The sequence below is a fragment of the Garra rufa genome, chromosome 4 (genome assembly GCF_049309525.1).
Source record: "Garra rufa chromosome 4, GarRuf1.0, whole genome shotgun sequence".
NCBI classification, from domain to species: Eukaryota; Metazoa; Chordata; class Actinopteri; order Cypriniformes; family Cyprinidae; genus Garra; species Garra rufa.
The window spans coordinates 25,422,578-25,438,927 of record NC_133364.1 but is presented as its reverse complement, the minus strand read 5'-3'; the positions used below and the strand labels follow the sequence as shown (position 1 = coordinate 25,438,927).

General features: G+C 35.9%; 2 protein-coding genes across 6 annotated transcripts in view; both read left to right on the top strand.

Moving 5' to 3' along the window:
- The window catches only part of celf2 (cugbp, Elav-like family member 2), a 107,560-nt gene extending 96,602 nt beyond the window's left edge, over nt 1-10,958 (top strand). For 3 of the 5 annotated variants that reach the window (XM_073838904.1, XM_073838903.1, XM_073838901.1), the window contains exons 8-10: nt 586-765; nt 1,334-1,477; nt 3,272-10,958. In XM_073838904.1, coding sequence (XP_073695005.1) covers nt 586-765; nt 1,334-1,477; nt 3,272-3,399 — 452 coding nt within the window. In that variant the 3' untranslated portion in view covers nt 3,400-10,958. The remainder of the gene's footprint in view (nt 1-585; nt 766-1,333; nt 1,478-3,271) is intronic. The other 2 variants (XM_073838906.1, XM_073838902.1) reach the window with 1 other exon arrangement.
- A 5,025-nt stretch (nt 10,959-15,983) lies between these two features.
- usp6nl (USP6 N-terminal like) overlaps nt 15,984-16,350 on the top strand; it is an 81,187-nt gene continuing 80,820 nt past the window's right edge. The window contains exon 1 of the mRNA XM_073838897.1: nt 15,984-16,111. The gene's annotated coding sequence lies outside the window, so the exon portion shown is untranslated. The remainder of the gene's footprint in view (nt 16,112-16,350) is intronic.

Below are 16,350 nucleotides of genomic sequence, written 5' to 3'. Positions count from 1 at the left end.
CGCTCATATGTTTACAGAAGTTGCTCCCTGAAGCACATGTGCATCTGTTTTATCAGTCAGGGGTTCTGCCTTTAATGCATCCAAGGATGCATTTGTATTTTATTAAACAAGTTTAATGTTTTCCCCACAACCCCTTTAATACAGCCGAGATTGCTGACACGAATAATGAGATAATTAGATGTAGATTTCCGCTGTGTGAGGTTAAAAAGGTGATTGGTCAGATGTTTCTGTGTGTCTGAGGGTCGCCGTGGTGATCGTTTCGTGCTGCTATTGTGACATTAGTGTGCATGTGTAGGCCGCGCTCCTCATTTGCATACACCGGTCAGTATATTATGTATCTTCTCTATCTTGTGTTTGTGTGTATATGTGTGTGAGTGGGTGCCGTTTATGACGTGATGTCCAGCGTGACGTTTGTGATTCTACTGTTTAACTTTTATTGTTGGGTTTTCGTCTTCTGTCTGTTTTTGTGCGTGTCGTGTTGTGCTTTGTTGTAGAAACACACCCTGAGTCCAAATGCTAACGAGTAAGAGCACTTCTTTTTTCTTTATTGTTGGGTTTTATGTAAAGTTGCTCACATGCTCTCAGGTATGGCAGCTCTGAACGGCGGGCTGGGCAGCACGGGCCTGAGTAACGGGTCGGCCGGGCCCATGGACGCTCTCACACAGGCCTACTCAGGGATCCAACAGTACGCGGCTGCCGCCCTGCCCACCCTCTACAGCCAGTCCCTACTGCAGCAACAGAGCGCTGCGGGCAGCCAGAAAGAGGGTATGGATGTACACACCAGCCATTGGTTACACTGGAAGTGAAAAGTTAAATCTAGTTAAACTTAAGCTCAGTGTGAATAGTGAATATTTAAATTTAAAACAATTTATAAATAATACCATTATTAAAAAATCTTTTTTAAAGAAGAAATTTAGAAATTCACCCTGGCATTTTTTTGTGAAACTTTTGTTATATATATCCATAACCAAATCAGTTTCAGTAAAAAACACATATCTACAGCTATATATATATATATATATATATATATATGTTTTTTCCCTTCTGGAGCATCAGTGACCAGTTGAACCTTTTGCAATAGTTGCGTATGAGTTCCCTTAGTTGCTCCTTAGTGTGATAGAAATCATACAGCCATTGTGGGAAAGGGTTCAAATACGCAAAAGATAGATTTTTCTGAAGAACAGTGGGCAGTTTAAAATGTTGCCTATATTTACAATTAATTACAAAATTAAGTATTGTTTGACAAAAAAAAAAAAAAACAATCGAAAAACAATCGTAGTTGTGGTTTCTTCACTAAATGTGGACACATGTATGTTTTTTGTGCGCAAAACAGGACCTGAAGGAGCCAACCTGTTCATCTACCACCTGCCACAGGAGTTTGGGGACCAGGACATCCTACAGATGTTCATGCCTTTCGGAAACGTGGTGTCTGCCAAAGTCTTTATCGACAAACAGACCAATCTGAGCAAGTGCTTCGGTATGAACTGACATACAAACACTCATGCGAAAGACAACACAGCATTTAGGAGTAACTGTATTTCACTTTTGGCGTACAGTATGTAGATGTATTTAAACTAATTAGACTACATCAAAATAAAACATTGTTTTTAATAATGATGGTTATATTTTAATCAATTAATCGCAATTAATCGCATCCAAAATAAGTGTTTGTGTTTACGTAATACATGTGTGTGTACTGTGTATAATATATAAATGTATGTGTGTATTGACATACAGTACATATTATGTAAACACAAACTTTTATTTCGTATGTGATTAATCGCATTTAATCGATTTGACTGCCCTGCACTCGGACAGCTCTAATTTATATTTAAGGCTTTATCGACAAACAGACCAATTTTAACAAGTACTTCGGTATAAACTGACACACAAACACTCATGAGAAAGACAACATAGAGTTTAGGAGTAACAGGTATTTGCTTACGGCTTACAGTATGTAGACATACTTAATTTGACAATAAACTAGTCATTAGACTACATAAAAATAAAACGACACTTTTTTTTAATAAAAATTATTTCTGCCGTCATATTAATGCAGCTATATTTCAATATTTATGTCAGGGCTGTCAAATCGATTAATCACAATTAATTGTCATTAATCACATCCAAAATAAGTGTTTGTGTTTAAGTAATACATGTGTGTGTACTGTGTATAACATATAACGGTATGTGTGTGCATATTTATATGCAGTGCACACACACACACACACACACACACATTATGTAAAGACAAACTTTTATTTTGTATGGGATTAATCGCATTTAATCGATTTGACTGCCCTGCACTTTGACAGCTCTAATTTATATTTTAGTCTTTACTGACAAACAGATCAATTTGAGCACTTGAGTACTTGAGCAAGTATGTAGACATATTTAATTTGACATTAAACTAGTCATTAGACTACATCAAAATAAAACGACACCCTTTTTAATAATAATTATTTCTGCCGTCATATTAATGCCATTATATTTCAATATTTATATCAGGGCTGTCAAATCGATTAATCGATTAATCATCCAAAATTAAAATTAATCGATCCAAAATAAGTGTTTGTGTTTAAGTAATACATGTGTGTGTACTGTGTATAATATATAAATGTATGTGTGTGTGTATTTATATACAGTACACACACACACACTCACACATACACACATATTATGTAAACACAAACTTTTATTTTGTATGTGATTAATCGCATTTAATCAATTTGACTGCCCTGCACTTTGAGAGCTCTAATTTATATCTAAGTCATTTTTGACAAACAGACCAATTTGAGCATATACTTCGGTATAAACTGACACACAAACACTAATAATTATCATTTCCGCTGTCATATTAATGCCGTTATATTTAAATATTTATATCAGAGCTGTCAAATCAATTAATCGTGATTAATCGAGATTAATCACAACCAAGACCAATTTGAGCAAGTACTTCATACATGAATGTGTGTGTATTTGTATATACAGTACACACACATGAAGTATATAATGTAAACAACTTTTTATTGTAGATGCGATTAATCGTGATTAATCGATTTGACTGTTAAATTTTAAATGAAATTGTGTTTATGAACCCTTTCAGGCTTGGTCTGTAATACTGTTTTATCTAAATACAATTTGACATTGTATTTCATACTGTCATTTAGTTTTATTGGACATGGCATGAGCAGTTGTTTTGCTGCCAAACATGACTTGATTACAATCGGAAAAAACGTGTATGTTCCTCTCTCCTTTCCCGCTATCGCAGGTTTCGTCAGTTATGACAATCCCGTGTCAGCGCAGGCCGCCATTCAGGCGATGAACGGGTTTCAGATCGGCATGAAGCGTCTCAAAGTCCAGCTCAAGCGCTCGAAGAACGACAGCAAACCGTACTGATCTTAGCACTAGGGCCTCTCTCATGTTACACTGCTAGGGTAAGTCCCCACTGCTGCCACGGTTACCAAACTGGGACTCCGGGGGGAGGGGGTGCACGAGGGGGAGTTTCACCCTTTGACCACCAGAGGGAGCCACTCTCCCATAACATTCTTTTCAGCTTTTTTTTATTAATAACAGTATTATTATTTTGTCTCTTTTTTTTTCACATGAACGCTTCCATTTCCGCCATTTTTTTGTATGACTTGCGATGGATGAACAGCTTTTATTGGTCAGCTATTTTTCGTTTGAGTCATGTGTAAACTATTTGATTTTTTTTTTAAGTAAATATTTATACAATGGCTATTTCATTCTATGATGATAACAACAGCAGAAAGAAACGATGTATAAAGTATTATTTGTTTCTCTTTGTGAACCTGAGGCTTGTAAGGACAAGTAGAGAAGGTTCCGATATGATTAAAGCACCAATATGCACATTAACCTTTGCCCTTTGGCCTCTGGTGTCGGTTCAGGGCTTTGCTGCTCCTTCGAACCCTTGGCCCACTGGCACTAGAGAGGAAAGGGTTAAACCCGCTGTGGCCTCTCTGTAGTCAACGGCAACAACTGCCTAAACAGCTTCCTCAACAAATACTTGCCGTCAAATGTTCAGTGAATCTTTTTTTCTTTTTTTTAGTTTTTTTAATTTCTGTCATTCTCTGTCAGTAAGGGTTTTTCGTTATTGTTTTTTTTTTTAAAGTTTATGTTTGTTTGTTTGTTTGTTTCTTTGAAGAAAAAAAACGAGTCCGAATTTTATGCGTCAGATGATTGTGGTCTTTGTCCAACAGAATTTGTGTAGAGCATTAAAAAAAAGATTTTGATCTGTCGATGGTTAAAAAGAATAAAGCATTCTAGGTTCTATGTGGAGGGGTGGGGAACTGAAAACTTGATGTTTATCGAAAGAAAAAAAAACTTAAATTACAGAAAGCCACAGGCCTGTAAATTTTATTTGTAAAAAAATGCAGTTCTATTTTTATACAAAATTTCTACTGCCTCTGAAGTAAAGGACTTTATTTATTATCTTTTAAGTTATTGGGTTTGGAAAGTCGTGCTCTCTCTATCCTGAGCCTCGTCCGGTAGTCTTCTTAAACCGCACGATCTGTTGTGTGACGAGAACACAGAATCACGTACAAAACCCCTCTTTTTCTTTCTTTCTTTCTCTCTCTCACCTTCCCTCTCGCCATTTCCCACAATCCCATCCGTCACGTCCCCATCATATCTGTCTCGACTCTCTCTTCCTCTTCTCTCTCTCTTTCGTCATAAGTAGTGGCACTTCATAAGTGAATTCTCTCTTTTTTTCGTTTCATTTTGTTTGGTTTTTGTTCGTACTCTCCAAAAAAAAGAGAAAAAAAAAAAGAATACTTTCTCCCAAACGGCGATCCATCTGCGGTCTCGGATCGGGAGATCGGACCAGGATGGATTCTTTTGGGTGTGTGTCTCTATGGAGGAGATCGAGTGTGTGTTTGTATTCTCTGTGTGAGCGAGTGCCTCATTTACGTTTACATGTTGCCAATTTATTCAGAATTTGTGTACTGTACGACAAAAAAAAATGCTAATGTGATGTTGGTGAAACGCTGGTTAATAGCACTGCTGCTGTTGTTTGTTTGTTTGTTTGTTTTGTTTGTCCGTTTGTTGTTCTCATGGTTTAATGATGTTAGTTGTGTGCCGGAGCTGTGTGTGTAACTCTCCTCTCCCGTTTTCTTCCCTAGAACTCATCTCCATGACTCTATGCTCATCGTTTGCCTAGCATGTCTACGTGGCGTACAAAAAAAAAACGTCTCATCGTCCCGTCATTGTTTCTGATGTCTTTCTGAGTTCTCCTGCTCATAATCTGGTCTCCTTTTACTGATCTTTGTACTTTAGCCTGATCTTTTTGGAAAAATTTCGCATGTGACCTCATTTTAAGCTTTTTGTTTTGGTTTGTTTGTTTGTTTGGTTTTGTTTTTTGTTTGTTTAGATTAACTGGTGAGGGAGGGAGCGAGGGAGGGAAGGAAGGGAGGAAAGATAAAAATAAAAAAAAACCAATAATAATAATGTGAAAACGCTGCATTCACACTCTAGAGACAGAGTATATTTACTAACATAACCAGAGCATCATTTTAAGAAAAGAGAAAAGAAAAAAAAAAAAATCCTGTGGCAAAACAATTACGAATATTTGCGTTTGACTCTTTTTGTTCTTTTTTTTTTTATTTGTCAGATTGTTTTTTGTTTCTCTCTCTCTCTTTATGTTGTTTTTTTTTTTTTTTTTCATTCATTTAAAGTAAACTTGAACGTTCAATACAGGGATTGGCGTTGGGACTTACTGTTGGCGAGACTCTTAATTTGAGGCCTGCCGTAAGAAACCCACGCTGGTTTCTAAACGAATAGACTACTTCCACGCAGTTTTAATAAAAAATAAAAAAAAGCTGTCTGATCGATATTAGAATCTCTCAGAGCTTGCTCGTGGTTTTTACATTTTTCAGGCAGTGTAAAGTTTTTTGATAAGGCCATTTTAAGTGGCTTGATTTCTCATTAAAGTCTATATAAAACCACTTTTTTCTAGAGTAGTAAAGGTATTAAAAAAACACACACACACATACACACACACACACACACACACACACACACACACACACAAGATTGCCCTGTTTGGGGGGAAATGCTACCTACGTGTCACACCTTTTGCTGAACTGACTTACAGTTAGACAATCCGTGGTTTAAATGCACATGAAATGACCTATATTTTATACTGTTTAAATGTATAGAGGAAAAAAAACAGAGTTTGTGTAACCCGCGGTCCCGTCGGTGCTTTTCGTGGATAAAGTCGTGGTTTCATCAAGTCTAACAGTCTTATTTGTCTCATGTTTTTAAAGAGAAGACTAAAAATCAATTTACTTGAACAATAGACAAAGCCTTTCATAAGTACTATTACTACTACTTTTGTTTTGTTTTGTTTGTTTGTTTGTTTTTTCCTTTTTTTTGTTCTTTTTTTTGTTTGTTTTTTTAATAGGAGTCCCTCTTTGCTAAATTTCTTGTTGGGTAATTAGCTATATAAAAATTCTTAAAAGTTACAGTGTCGGCTTGTGAAGCATCTATGTCATTATATTATTTTATTTCTATTGTGGGAAACAATATTTAGATGTGTTATGTTGTTCAGCAAAATGTGATTTTTTTTTTCTTATAAAGAAAAAACAAGATGAGTGGAATTTAGTGCCAAATTCTGACGGTACATCCTGCCTACAGCTTCAGTGTTTTACTTGTGAAATTATTTGATAACATGGGTATTTTATTACGTAAGTGTTTTGTATGGAACCCTCATATTTAAAGATATAGATTTAAAAAAGGTTGTTAACTTGCTCTTCTGTGGTCTTGTTGCCTGAAACTGTTCATGTTTTTGCTTTTCTTTTTTTTATTTGTAAAGATGTAAAAAGTGCCCATGTGTCATTAGCGCTCTCACAAGCACACACGCACACACACATGCATACGCATATACATTCACAGGTAAGCACATATACACAGACACACATGCACGCATACACACACCTGTGCTAAAGGTTGACCTCACAACCCTCTTTTCTTTGAAGGTGTGTGTATGTGAGCCCCTGAGATTGAGTCTCAGCAGTTCTCCTTATACACACACACACTTACATACTTACACCGTGGAAGGCCCAAATTTGACAGGACAGGTTCGTCTGATACATTATGTTTGTCAGTGTGATGGGACAAAATATTGACGTATTTATGTGAATTGTGAATCAGGCGTTGAATTTTTGACCATCATAATATAATACAGGGCCAGCCACATCATTGCGCAACAGCTGATCTGTGTTTTCCTCTACGTCAAACTCGAAACGTCTCAGTGTAGTCTCGCTTTCTGCGGCCTTTATCAGGACTATTTTACGTTCGTAGGACAACCAAAATTCCGTCCTGATGCCAAAGTAGTTCAGCGTGATCCGCAGTGTTCGATAGCGCCTGTAGCACTTTGCTGTAAACGTTTACACATCGTTCAAACGGCCCGTAAAAATCTTGTTTACAAACGTAGTTTACAGGCAGCCCCCTCAAAAGCAGTTTACTTCTCTATAGCACTATTTTATACCCAAGCTCTGCCGTTGCCTTAACGCGTCGATCAGTATTAATGGGCTGGAATACATTACTGCACATTGAAAATGTGTGCCAAGGTTTTGTGTGTGTGTGTGTTTCGTGTGACTGCGTACAGATGTTTGTCTGTGCTATGAATGGTTGTTCGTTGTCTTCGTCCACGTTATTCATAATCTGGATCTGCCAAACTTTGTGCCAGTTGAAAAACAAACGGGACTCATTCATGAAACAAGAACAAATTAGCGTAAATTGTTCGTAACCGCTCTTATGTAAGTTTTCGTACAACCAGAACAAATTTCTGTAAATTTGTGTGAACTGTTCGTAAATGTTTTCCTAAACTATGCGTAAGCGAACACATTTCTGTGTCATACGTAAACCACTTGTCTTTTCTTAAAGACTTGAATTTCGTGAATTGTAACCTACGACCATTTTTACGTAACTGATCGCACACACGCTGAACGAATCGGTGTACGTTCATAAAAAAACATTAATCAATTGTCTTTTCTTTGAATTACATTGCGTGAATTGTAACCTACGACCATTTTTACGTAAATTGTCACACACACTCAGAACAAATTTGTGTATGTTCGTAAAAAACATCAATCAGTTGTCTTCTCTTAGACTTAGATTGCGTGAATTGTAACCTACGACCATTTTTGCGTGAATTGTCGCACACACACAGAGCAAATTAGTGTACATTGTTCGTAAAAACATAAATCAAAAATCTTTTCTTAGACTTGAATTGCGTGAATTGTAACCCACGACCATTTTACGTAAATTGTCGCACACGCGCAGAACAAATTTGTGTATAATCGTAAAAAAAACATAAATCAAGTGTCTTTTCTTAGACCAGAATTGTGTGAATTGTAACCTAAGACCATTCTTACGTAAACTGTCACACACACAGAGTGAATTAGTGTACTTATTTGTAAAAACATATATCAAAAATATTTTCTTAGACTTGAATTGTATAAATTGTAACCTACATCCATTCTTACGTAAATTGTCACACACACGCAGAACAAATTTGTGTACATTGTTTGTAAAAAAAACATGTAAGCAAAATGTGTGAATTTTAACCTAAAACCATTGTTACATAAATTGTCGCACACACGCAAAACAAATTTGTGCGCGTTGTTTGTAAAATCACAAATCAAAAATCTTTTGTTGGACTTGATTTGCGTGAATTGTAACCTACGACCATCCTTACATAAATTGTTGCACACACACAGAAATAATTTGCATACGTTGTTCGTAAAAAAACATGTAAACAAAATGTCTTTCCTCAAAGACTAGAATTGTGTGAATTGCAACCTAAAACTATTATTACATAAATTGTCACACATTACAAATTTTTTGTAGGCTACGTTTTTCATAAAAAAACATGCAAATCATGTCTTTCCTTAAAGACTTGAATTGTGTGAATTGTAAGCTAAGCTCATTCTTACATAAAATGTAAACAAAAAGAAAAATATTGTGTGTTGTTCACAAAAAGATTTTAAAAAATGACTTAAATTGCGTGAATTGTAACCTAAGACTTTTGCATACACCCCGAAAGAATTTGCGTACGTTGTTCGTAAAAAAAACATGTAAATCAAATGTCTTTTCTTAAAGACTCAAACTGCGTACATTTTAACCTGAGACATTATGCAAATTTTCACACAAAAACATAAATCAAATGTCTTTTCTTAAAGACTTAAATTGCGTGAATTGTAACCCAAGACCATTCTAACGTAAATTGTCGAACACGCAAAAATAAGTTGTGTACATTGTTGGCAAAAACATGTAAACTTTTCATGTGAACTTTTACCTGCGCACAAGAACATTTTGTATGAATGGGTTATACAGAAATACATTCTTGTCTTTCATGAAAGAGGCCCAAAAATGGAAATGTTTTTCTATAATTTACCCCTTAATCAGCAAGTTTCGTTTTGGGAAGTCCGAGTCAGTCAGTTTATGATATACTGTTCTCTTTGCCAAATCGTATAACCACTAGCACAAACACAAAAGCACATGCGCACTAGCACAGCGTTAAATCGCGCAGTATTAAAATTGACGACTCTTATGTTTAGCCAGCACAGCAGTCGAGTCAATTGACTCGCTGCTTAACCCTCCCAGAAAGTTGTTGAAAATTTCATTATATGTGGTTGTAGGGAATTATAATCATGCTACATTTTTCATGAGTGCATCTTTGTTTGACCACAGTTCGGCGTAGGCCTAAGTGTTTTTACCTCAGCACAGTGCCGTATCGGGGCTTCTGAAATACCGATAGTTAGCGTTGAATTTCGATTAGCACACTTCATCACAATCAACTTCAGACAAACAGGGTAAGCTCTCACGGCCAGCACAATTTCACACACCACTTTGTTAGATGTTTAGTAAAGCACAAACTCACAGGAGTTCTCGCTGAGACTCTTCACTCAGGGGTTTATCCGCACCACACGCATCTGAAATCTGTTTGTTGTTTCTTTTGTTTCTTTCTTTCTCTTAAGTGCTATTTAACAAGTGTATTTTAAAGAAAAAAAGATGTGTAGTTTCTTTGCATTTTGGCTTATGTCAAGTTTTTTGGAAATGTATGTGTTTTATCTAACGTGCCGTAACAAAAGCTTGTCGTCTGTAGATTAATATCATTTCGTTTGATTCTAAAAAGATTTAAATAGTTTTAAGTATTGTCTTGAGAAAAGCCAAAGTCAATGCATTTCAGTGGATTATGTAAGCGTGATACATGTTTGTTTGACAACACTTTGAAAATCTGTCATTGGATGGGAATTTAAAAAGTACAAAAAAAGCAGGCTTTCCTATTTCTATCACTGATTGTACTTATGCCTTTTGTACCAGTGGAACTTTTTATACTGGCAATTAAAGGAAAAAAAGAAAAAAAAAAACTATCCGACAGGCTGAGCGGCCCTAGCCAGGGGCCGTCAGCGACTGGTTCCTGAGTTTGATTTCTAGTTGGCGTCCAGAACGTTAGGTTTTGATATAAAGATTTTTTAGAAGAACTTTGGCTTGGTATCTTTAGCCTCCTCTTCTTTATTCTTCACATCAATATTTGCTTTCCTTTTTTCCTTTGGTTCGTTTCCTTTCTCGGAAAGAGGGTCGAGGAGTTTTCCTTTTGGCTTATAAATACGTAATGCCGTTTGTCTTTACAAAGAGTCTTTACAACAGCGGTAAGTTTCATTTAGTTAAGTATTGTGCAGTCACCATGATAAAGACGATTAGACGATTTAGAAGTATTTAGTCACCTTCAGTGGATAAATGTATTAGTTTGACAAACAAGATAAAAGTAATTTGAGGACTTTGCTTTTAGCTGTTTAGATTTTTCTGGTTTCTCTGTCTTTGCTGTTAACCTAACTGTGTAGCTGGAACAGTCAGACTTATTTTTGTAAATGTATGTTCTTGTGTGATGCAGTTTTTTGCCTCTGTCTCCGATATTAAACCATTTTTCCTAATACTCGTCTCTTTCTCTGTGGCGTGGTGTTCCAGTACCTGTCCGATGTTGTACAAATGTTCACGCAACCCTCCGGTGTTTCACGTCTCTCTTCTATCTCCCTTCTCACTTTTTTCTGTACCGTTTGTTGGATTGTTTCTTGGTTATTTGGTTTCCTTTTCACGTTTATTTATGTTCCGATTAATTTCAGTCTCATCACCAAACATGGTAAATATACATAAAGATTTATATATGTATATTTCTGTGCAGCCCAACTTGCTGTGACAGTAGATGGACAGCCGTTTATCAAACACCCCTCTGCGAGGCCCTGGCCTTTTGATAACCAGAATGACTTGTTTTTAAAAACTGACCCATTTTTACACTAGATTTGATTTGAAATGTAACATAATTAATAGGTCACACTGTTCTGTACTGTACCGCTGCTCTGGGCGAGGCCCCCGTCTGTCCTTCTGTCTGTGTCCCTATCCACTATGTGCTGTCCATGTGTCCACTGCATCCCTACAGAGATACCAGAGAGTCCCAAATCAGTTTACTACCATTATAAAGCATTACAAATAAGACTTAAAGTGTTCCAGTGCATTGGAAACTCCAGTTAGAGCAGGTGCCAGGGATTTAGCGCTTGGTTTTGTTTCGCGTAATCATGCAGAATGGATAGTGCATCCAACAATATATATTCTGTCATCATTTACTCACCCTCATGTCATCGGAAATGTCTTTGATATGCTTTACTTAAACACAAAAGGAGATATTTTAAAGAATTGGATGGGGATTTCAACTGTCTAGCTCCAAAGGGGACAAAAACATCCCAAAAATAGACATGCGATTTCTGGTGTGAGGTGCAGAATTGATGGTGAATTTCTATTTTTGAGTGCACTGTCCTTTTAATTCTGAGAGTCTATCAAAAACTGGTTCTGTATATATATATATATATATATATATATATATATATATATATATATATATATATATATAAATAAAGGATAGCATTTTGCTCATGTTGAAAAAATAAAGAGGTTTTTGTTGCAAGAATATTCTACCACAAAGACACATCCAGAGGTACAAAGCCGTAAAAGTGTGAGTCACAATAGCTATACTTCAAAGTTCCATGTTGGTGTGTTTTCAGAAATGATGCTGTCAAAATATGTTACATCAGAATCACTTCAGAACAAGCAGAACTAAGAGAGTCTGTGTCACTCTGTGAAAACCGAACTTAGGGCTATATAAGAAATCTGAAAACTTTATCAAAGACGTCTGCGGCTGGAACATAGAAGCATCACATCAGGCAGGTACAAAAGATTTGCTCTTGCTCTGAGCTAAAGGAAGAGTATCTTTTATGGAGAAAGGAGAGGGGGGAAATGGATCTGACCAATCATAAGCATATGGCTGCAGGTAAGACTAAACTCACTTGAAAGAAGCGTTTTATGTGATATATAATGCAACGATATGGTCTGTCTTCTATTTAAGACAAAATAAAATGCGTTAGTAACACACACACACACACACACACACACACACACACACACACACACACACACACACTTTACAGAATATGGAACTGTTGTGTGGCTTTAATCCCTTATTAATATTAACAATGGTTTTATAATAGTAAACTATTTTACTAGTTGTAGAACCACAGTTCTACAAAAAAAAAAAAAAAAAAAATACCACGGTTTAGTGGAACCATAGTTCATTTGTGGTTACCATGGGTTTTGTTATCTGTGGTAAAACCATGGTTAATTTTGATAAGGGATTTACTGTGTTTATTTACATTTAAACTAAACTACCAAAGTATTTTAAAATGCAGAAGTGAAACAAACATCTATGTGTGACCCTGGACCACAAAACCAGTTAAAAGGTCTTTTTTTTAATTTTATTTGAGATTTGAGATTTTAAAGCTGAATAAATAAGCTTTCCATTGATGTATGTTTGTTAGGATAGGACAATATTTGGCCGACATAACTGTTTGAAAATGTTCTGATTTTATAGTTGTCCACTCCAAATAAAGTTCTTAGCAAAGCATATTACTGATCAAAAATGAAGTTTTGATATATTTACGGTAGGATAATTACTAAATATCTTCATGGAACATGATCTTATTATCCTAATGATTTTTGGCATAAAAGAAAAATACAATGTATTTTTGTCTATTGCTACAAATATACATGTGTTACTTAAGACTGATTTTGTGGTCCAGGGTAACATATTCTAATTAAGATATGGTAGTACCACACATAAACACACACAAAACATTACGGAATACAGAACTACCGAAGTATTTTAAAAGTTATTAAAGAATGTAACAATATATGAATTGCGGAAATTACCTGTAATAACTTCCTAATGTGCCAGGATGTTCATTTTCAAACCAATGAGGAAAAAGCTGATCATTTTTGGAGGTGTTTGTTTGAGGGTGAATCTCGCCTCATCAGTTATGAACGTGTGTTCCTAAAATCATACGTTACAAGAAAACAAAACATTAAGAGAATTAACCGCAGTTTTTCTACAAATAAAACAACAAAACGCGGTTTTTGTAGTTAAACAATGGTAACCACAAATTAACCATGCTTTTGCTAAACTAACCATAGTTTAAAACCCATCGCGTTTGTAATAAAACTGTGGTTATACGTGGTAATCAGTCTGGCAATGAAACTCCACGTTTACTATAATAAAACCATTGTAAATCACAAATAACTCCCAGAATGTATATGGTGTTTTATAATTGTGTCATGAATATCACAGTTTCTAATAAAGTTAATATAGCGAATGAAAATAAACACTTTCAACACACGGTGTTTGTTGCCCTTTAGTGGTCACGCTGTGCAAGTGCATTAGTGTACAAAATATGGTATTACACACTTTAAGTGTTTAATGGTTTTGAGGGAAGAAACTTTGTATTACTGGATTACAGAAATGCTAATGGTTTCCACTACAAATACTATCAACTATGAAACATTAAAACCATTAAAAATGGTTTCCTGTAGTGTGTTTTGGAACATATTCCATTAGGATTTAGTGGTTTTAACCAGCCACCAATGGAAGGCGACAAATTATCAGTAGAAACCCAAAGGGACCGTTACAGTTTTTATTAAAACCAATAAAATCTCCGCTATAATCAGTAAAACCATTACTATGGTTTCTGTTGTATAGAACGTCGAATACTATTTGTGTTTGTTTGAAGTATCTTGGTTTCACCTAAATGCTTTTGCATAACATATCCGTAATCCTCCAATACCACAGTGTATATCAAAATATTTCGGCGGGTATTACATTCTTAACGTTAAACTTAAAGTTACTACATGTAAAGGCAAACAAACAATGGCAACACACGACCAAAGAGAAAACGTTTGGAGACAAAGACTTTTCATCGCTGGATTTGTCTAAGCTACAGTAAGTACAGTGACAAAAGGTCCGTGAAATTATCACAAAATTATGGATTGTACGTCACTTGCTCATATAATATGAACATGCTGACATAATACTATATGATTCTATAAACCCATATACACACAACCACAAAAAAAGGGTTATAGTTTAACTATTTTATAGTGTGCTTGTTACATTGTCTGTACTTAGTAAACAGTAAAATATGTATGACTACAAGCAACAAACCTAAACCAAACGCTAACTCTATAATAAGCTGATGTTAATAAATATTACTCAGTACTTATGAGTAATTAGCCTACATTATAACAACAGCACTAAAATAAAATGTAATCGTGTTTTAAAGAGATAGTTCACTCAAAAATGCAAATGTTGTCATTAACAGTTTCAAACATGTAAGACCTTTATTCATCATCAGAACACAAATTAAGATATTTATGATGAAATCCAAGAGCTTTCTGACCTTGCATAGACAACAACGTAATTTCAAGGCCCTGGAAGGTAGTAAGGATATCGATAATATGCTTGTGAGGTCTGTTGCATTCTGAGGTAGAACCCAAATGCACTGCGCCTGATTTACAAACAGAATAAGACACACTGAACATAAAACAGTCTTGTAAACATGTCTAAAGATTTCTACAGAGAGGATGACTTGCAATTTTTTGCCCAGCCTTACATATTTGAACCAGACTATACAGACGATGAACTAAGGTAGATGGACATTCTACATCAGAATGCTGGTTTTGTCCGTCATGATACTCTTGTGAACAGGCGGCTTTCTGACAAAGAAGATAAGAACTTGTTAAATAAAGTTATTTTTGTTTTCTTTGTGCACAAAAAAAATATGCTTGTAGCTTCATAACATTACAGTTGAACCACTGTTGTCACATGGAATATTTTAACGATGCCGTTATTACCTTTCTGGGCCTTGAACGTGTCAGTTGCGTCATCTACGCAGGGATTTCATCAAAAACATCTTTATTTGTATTCCAAAGATGAAGGAAGGTCTTACGAGTTTGGAATGACACGAGGGTTGTCATTTTCGAGCGAGCTATACTTTTAGAAGTGAAAGTTGTAGTTACATACTTTAACCACCAGATGGTCTCATTAAATTGTAAAAAGCAAGATCATCAGGACACCTAGGCATTATAAGAATAAACTAACACACCAAGACAGGCAGCATTAAATTTTACAAAAGATATTCAGAAACATCAATCACAACAGCACATATTATAGACACTGTCAGAGTTTCTGTTGCTTTATTTATGCAAAATATACATTTAAACAAGAAGGACCATGGCAGTAGCTAATGTTTTTGCTTGACATATATACCGCTGCAACCCTTGATATAATATGTTAAATTATGCGTTAGAAATAAATTATATGTATATATTATTAATATGTCGTTAGTATTAATAACTCCATGACATTTTCCTGTCTAAATTATGCTGAATTTAACGGGCTAACTTAAATAACTAAAAATGATATGCACTAGAAGGGCTGTACATCACAGTAAACCCATTACACTCAAGACAGGTATGTACAGTAACTGCATGACTATTGCATTGTGATGTTGTGGGCAGTGTTTGGCGGGCGGCGCGCGAGCACCTGAGCTGCTGCTGCAGGGGTTTCCATAGCAAGCGCACTCACTCACTCACTTCAGCGGGAACACCGCGGACTTCCTGATGCGGGACAATGCGTGTATTCCGCTCGCATTTACGCCACAGAATCGGCTGAAGGGATGTAAGCGGAGCGCGGACGCGAGCTACAAAGGTAAACGCGTATTATTGATCAACTGTGATCGGGAGATATTGATCTGGATGAAGTTCGGTTTGTTTTCTGTGCTAAAGTAGCGCTAGCGGGGCAGTTTGAGCCCACAGAGTCAACCGAGACCTTTAAAGGGAGTTTAAATCCTGGAGATAGGGCGATGTGCTTGGTTGTATATGTTTATTAACTCCTACAGAGAGAAACACAGCGTTATTTACTCTAAAGTTGTTTATAATTGTATTCAA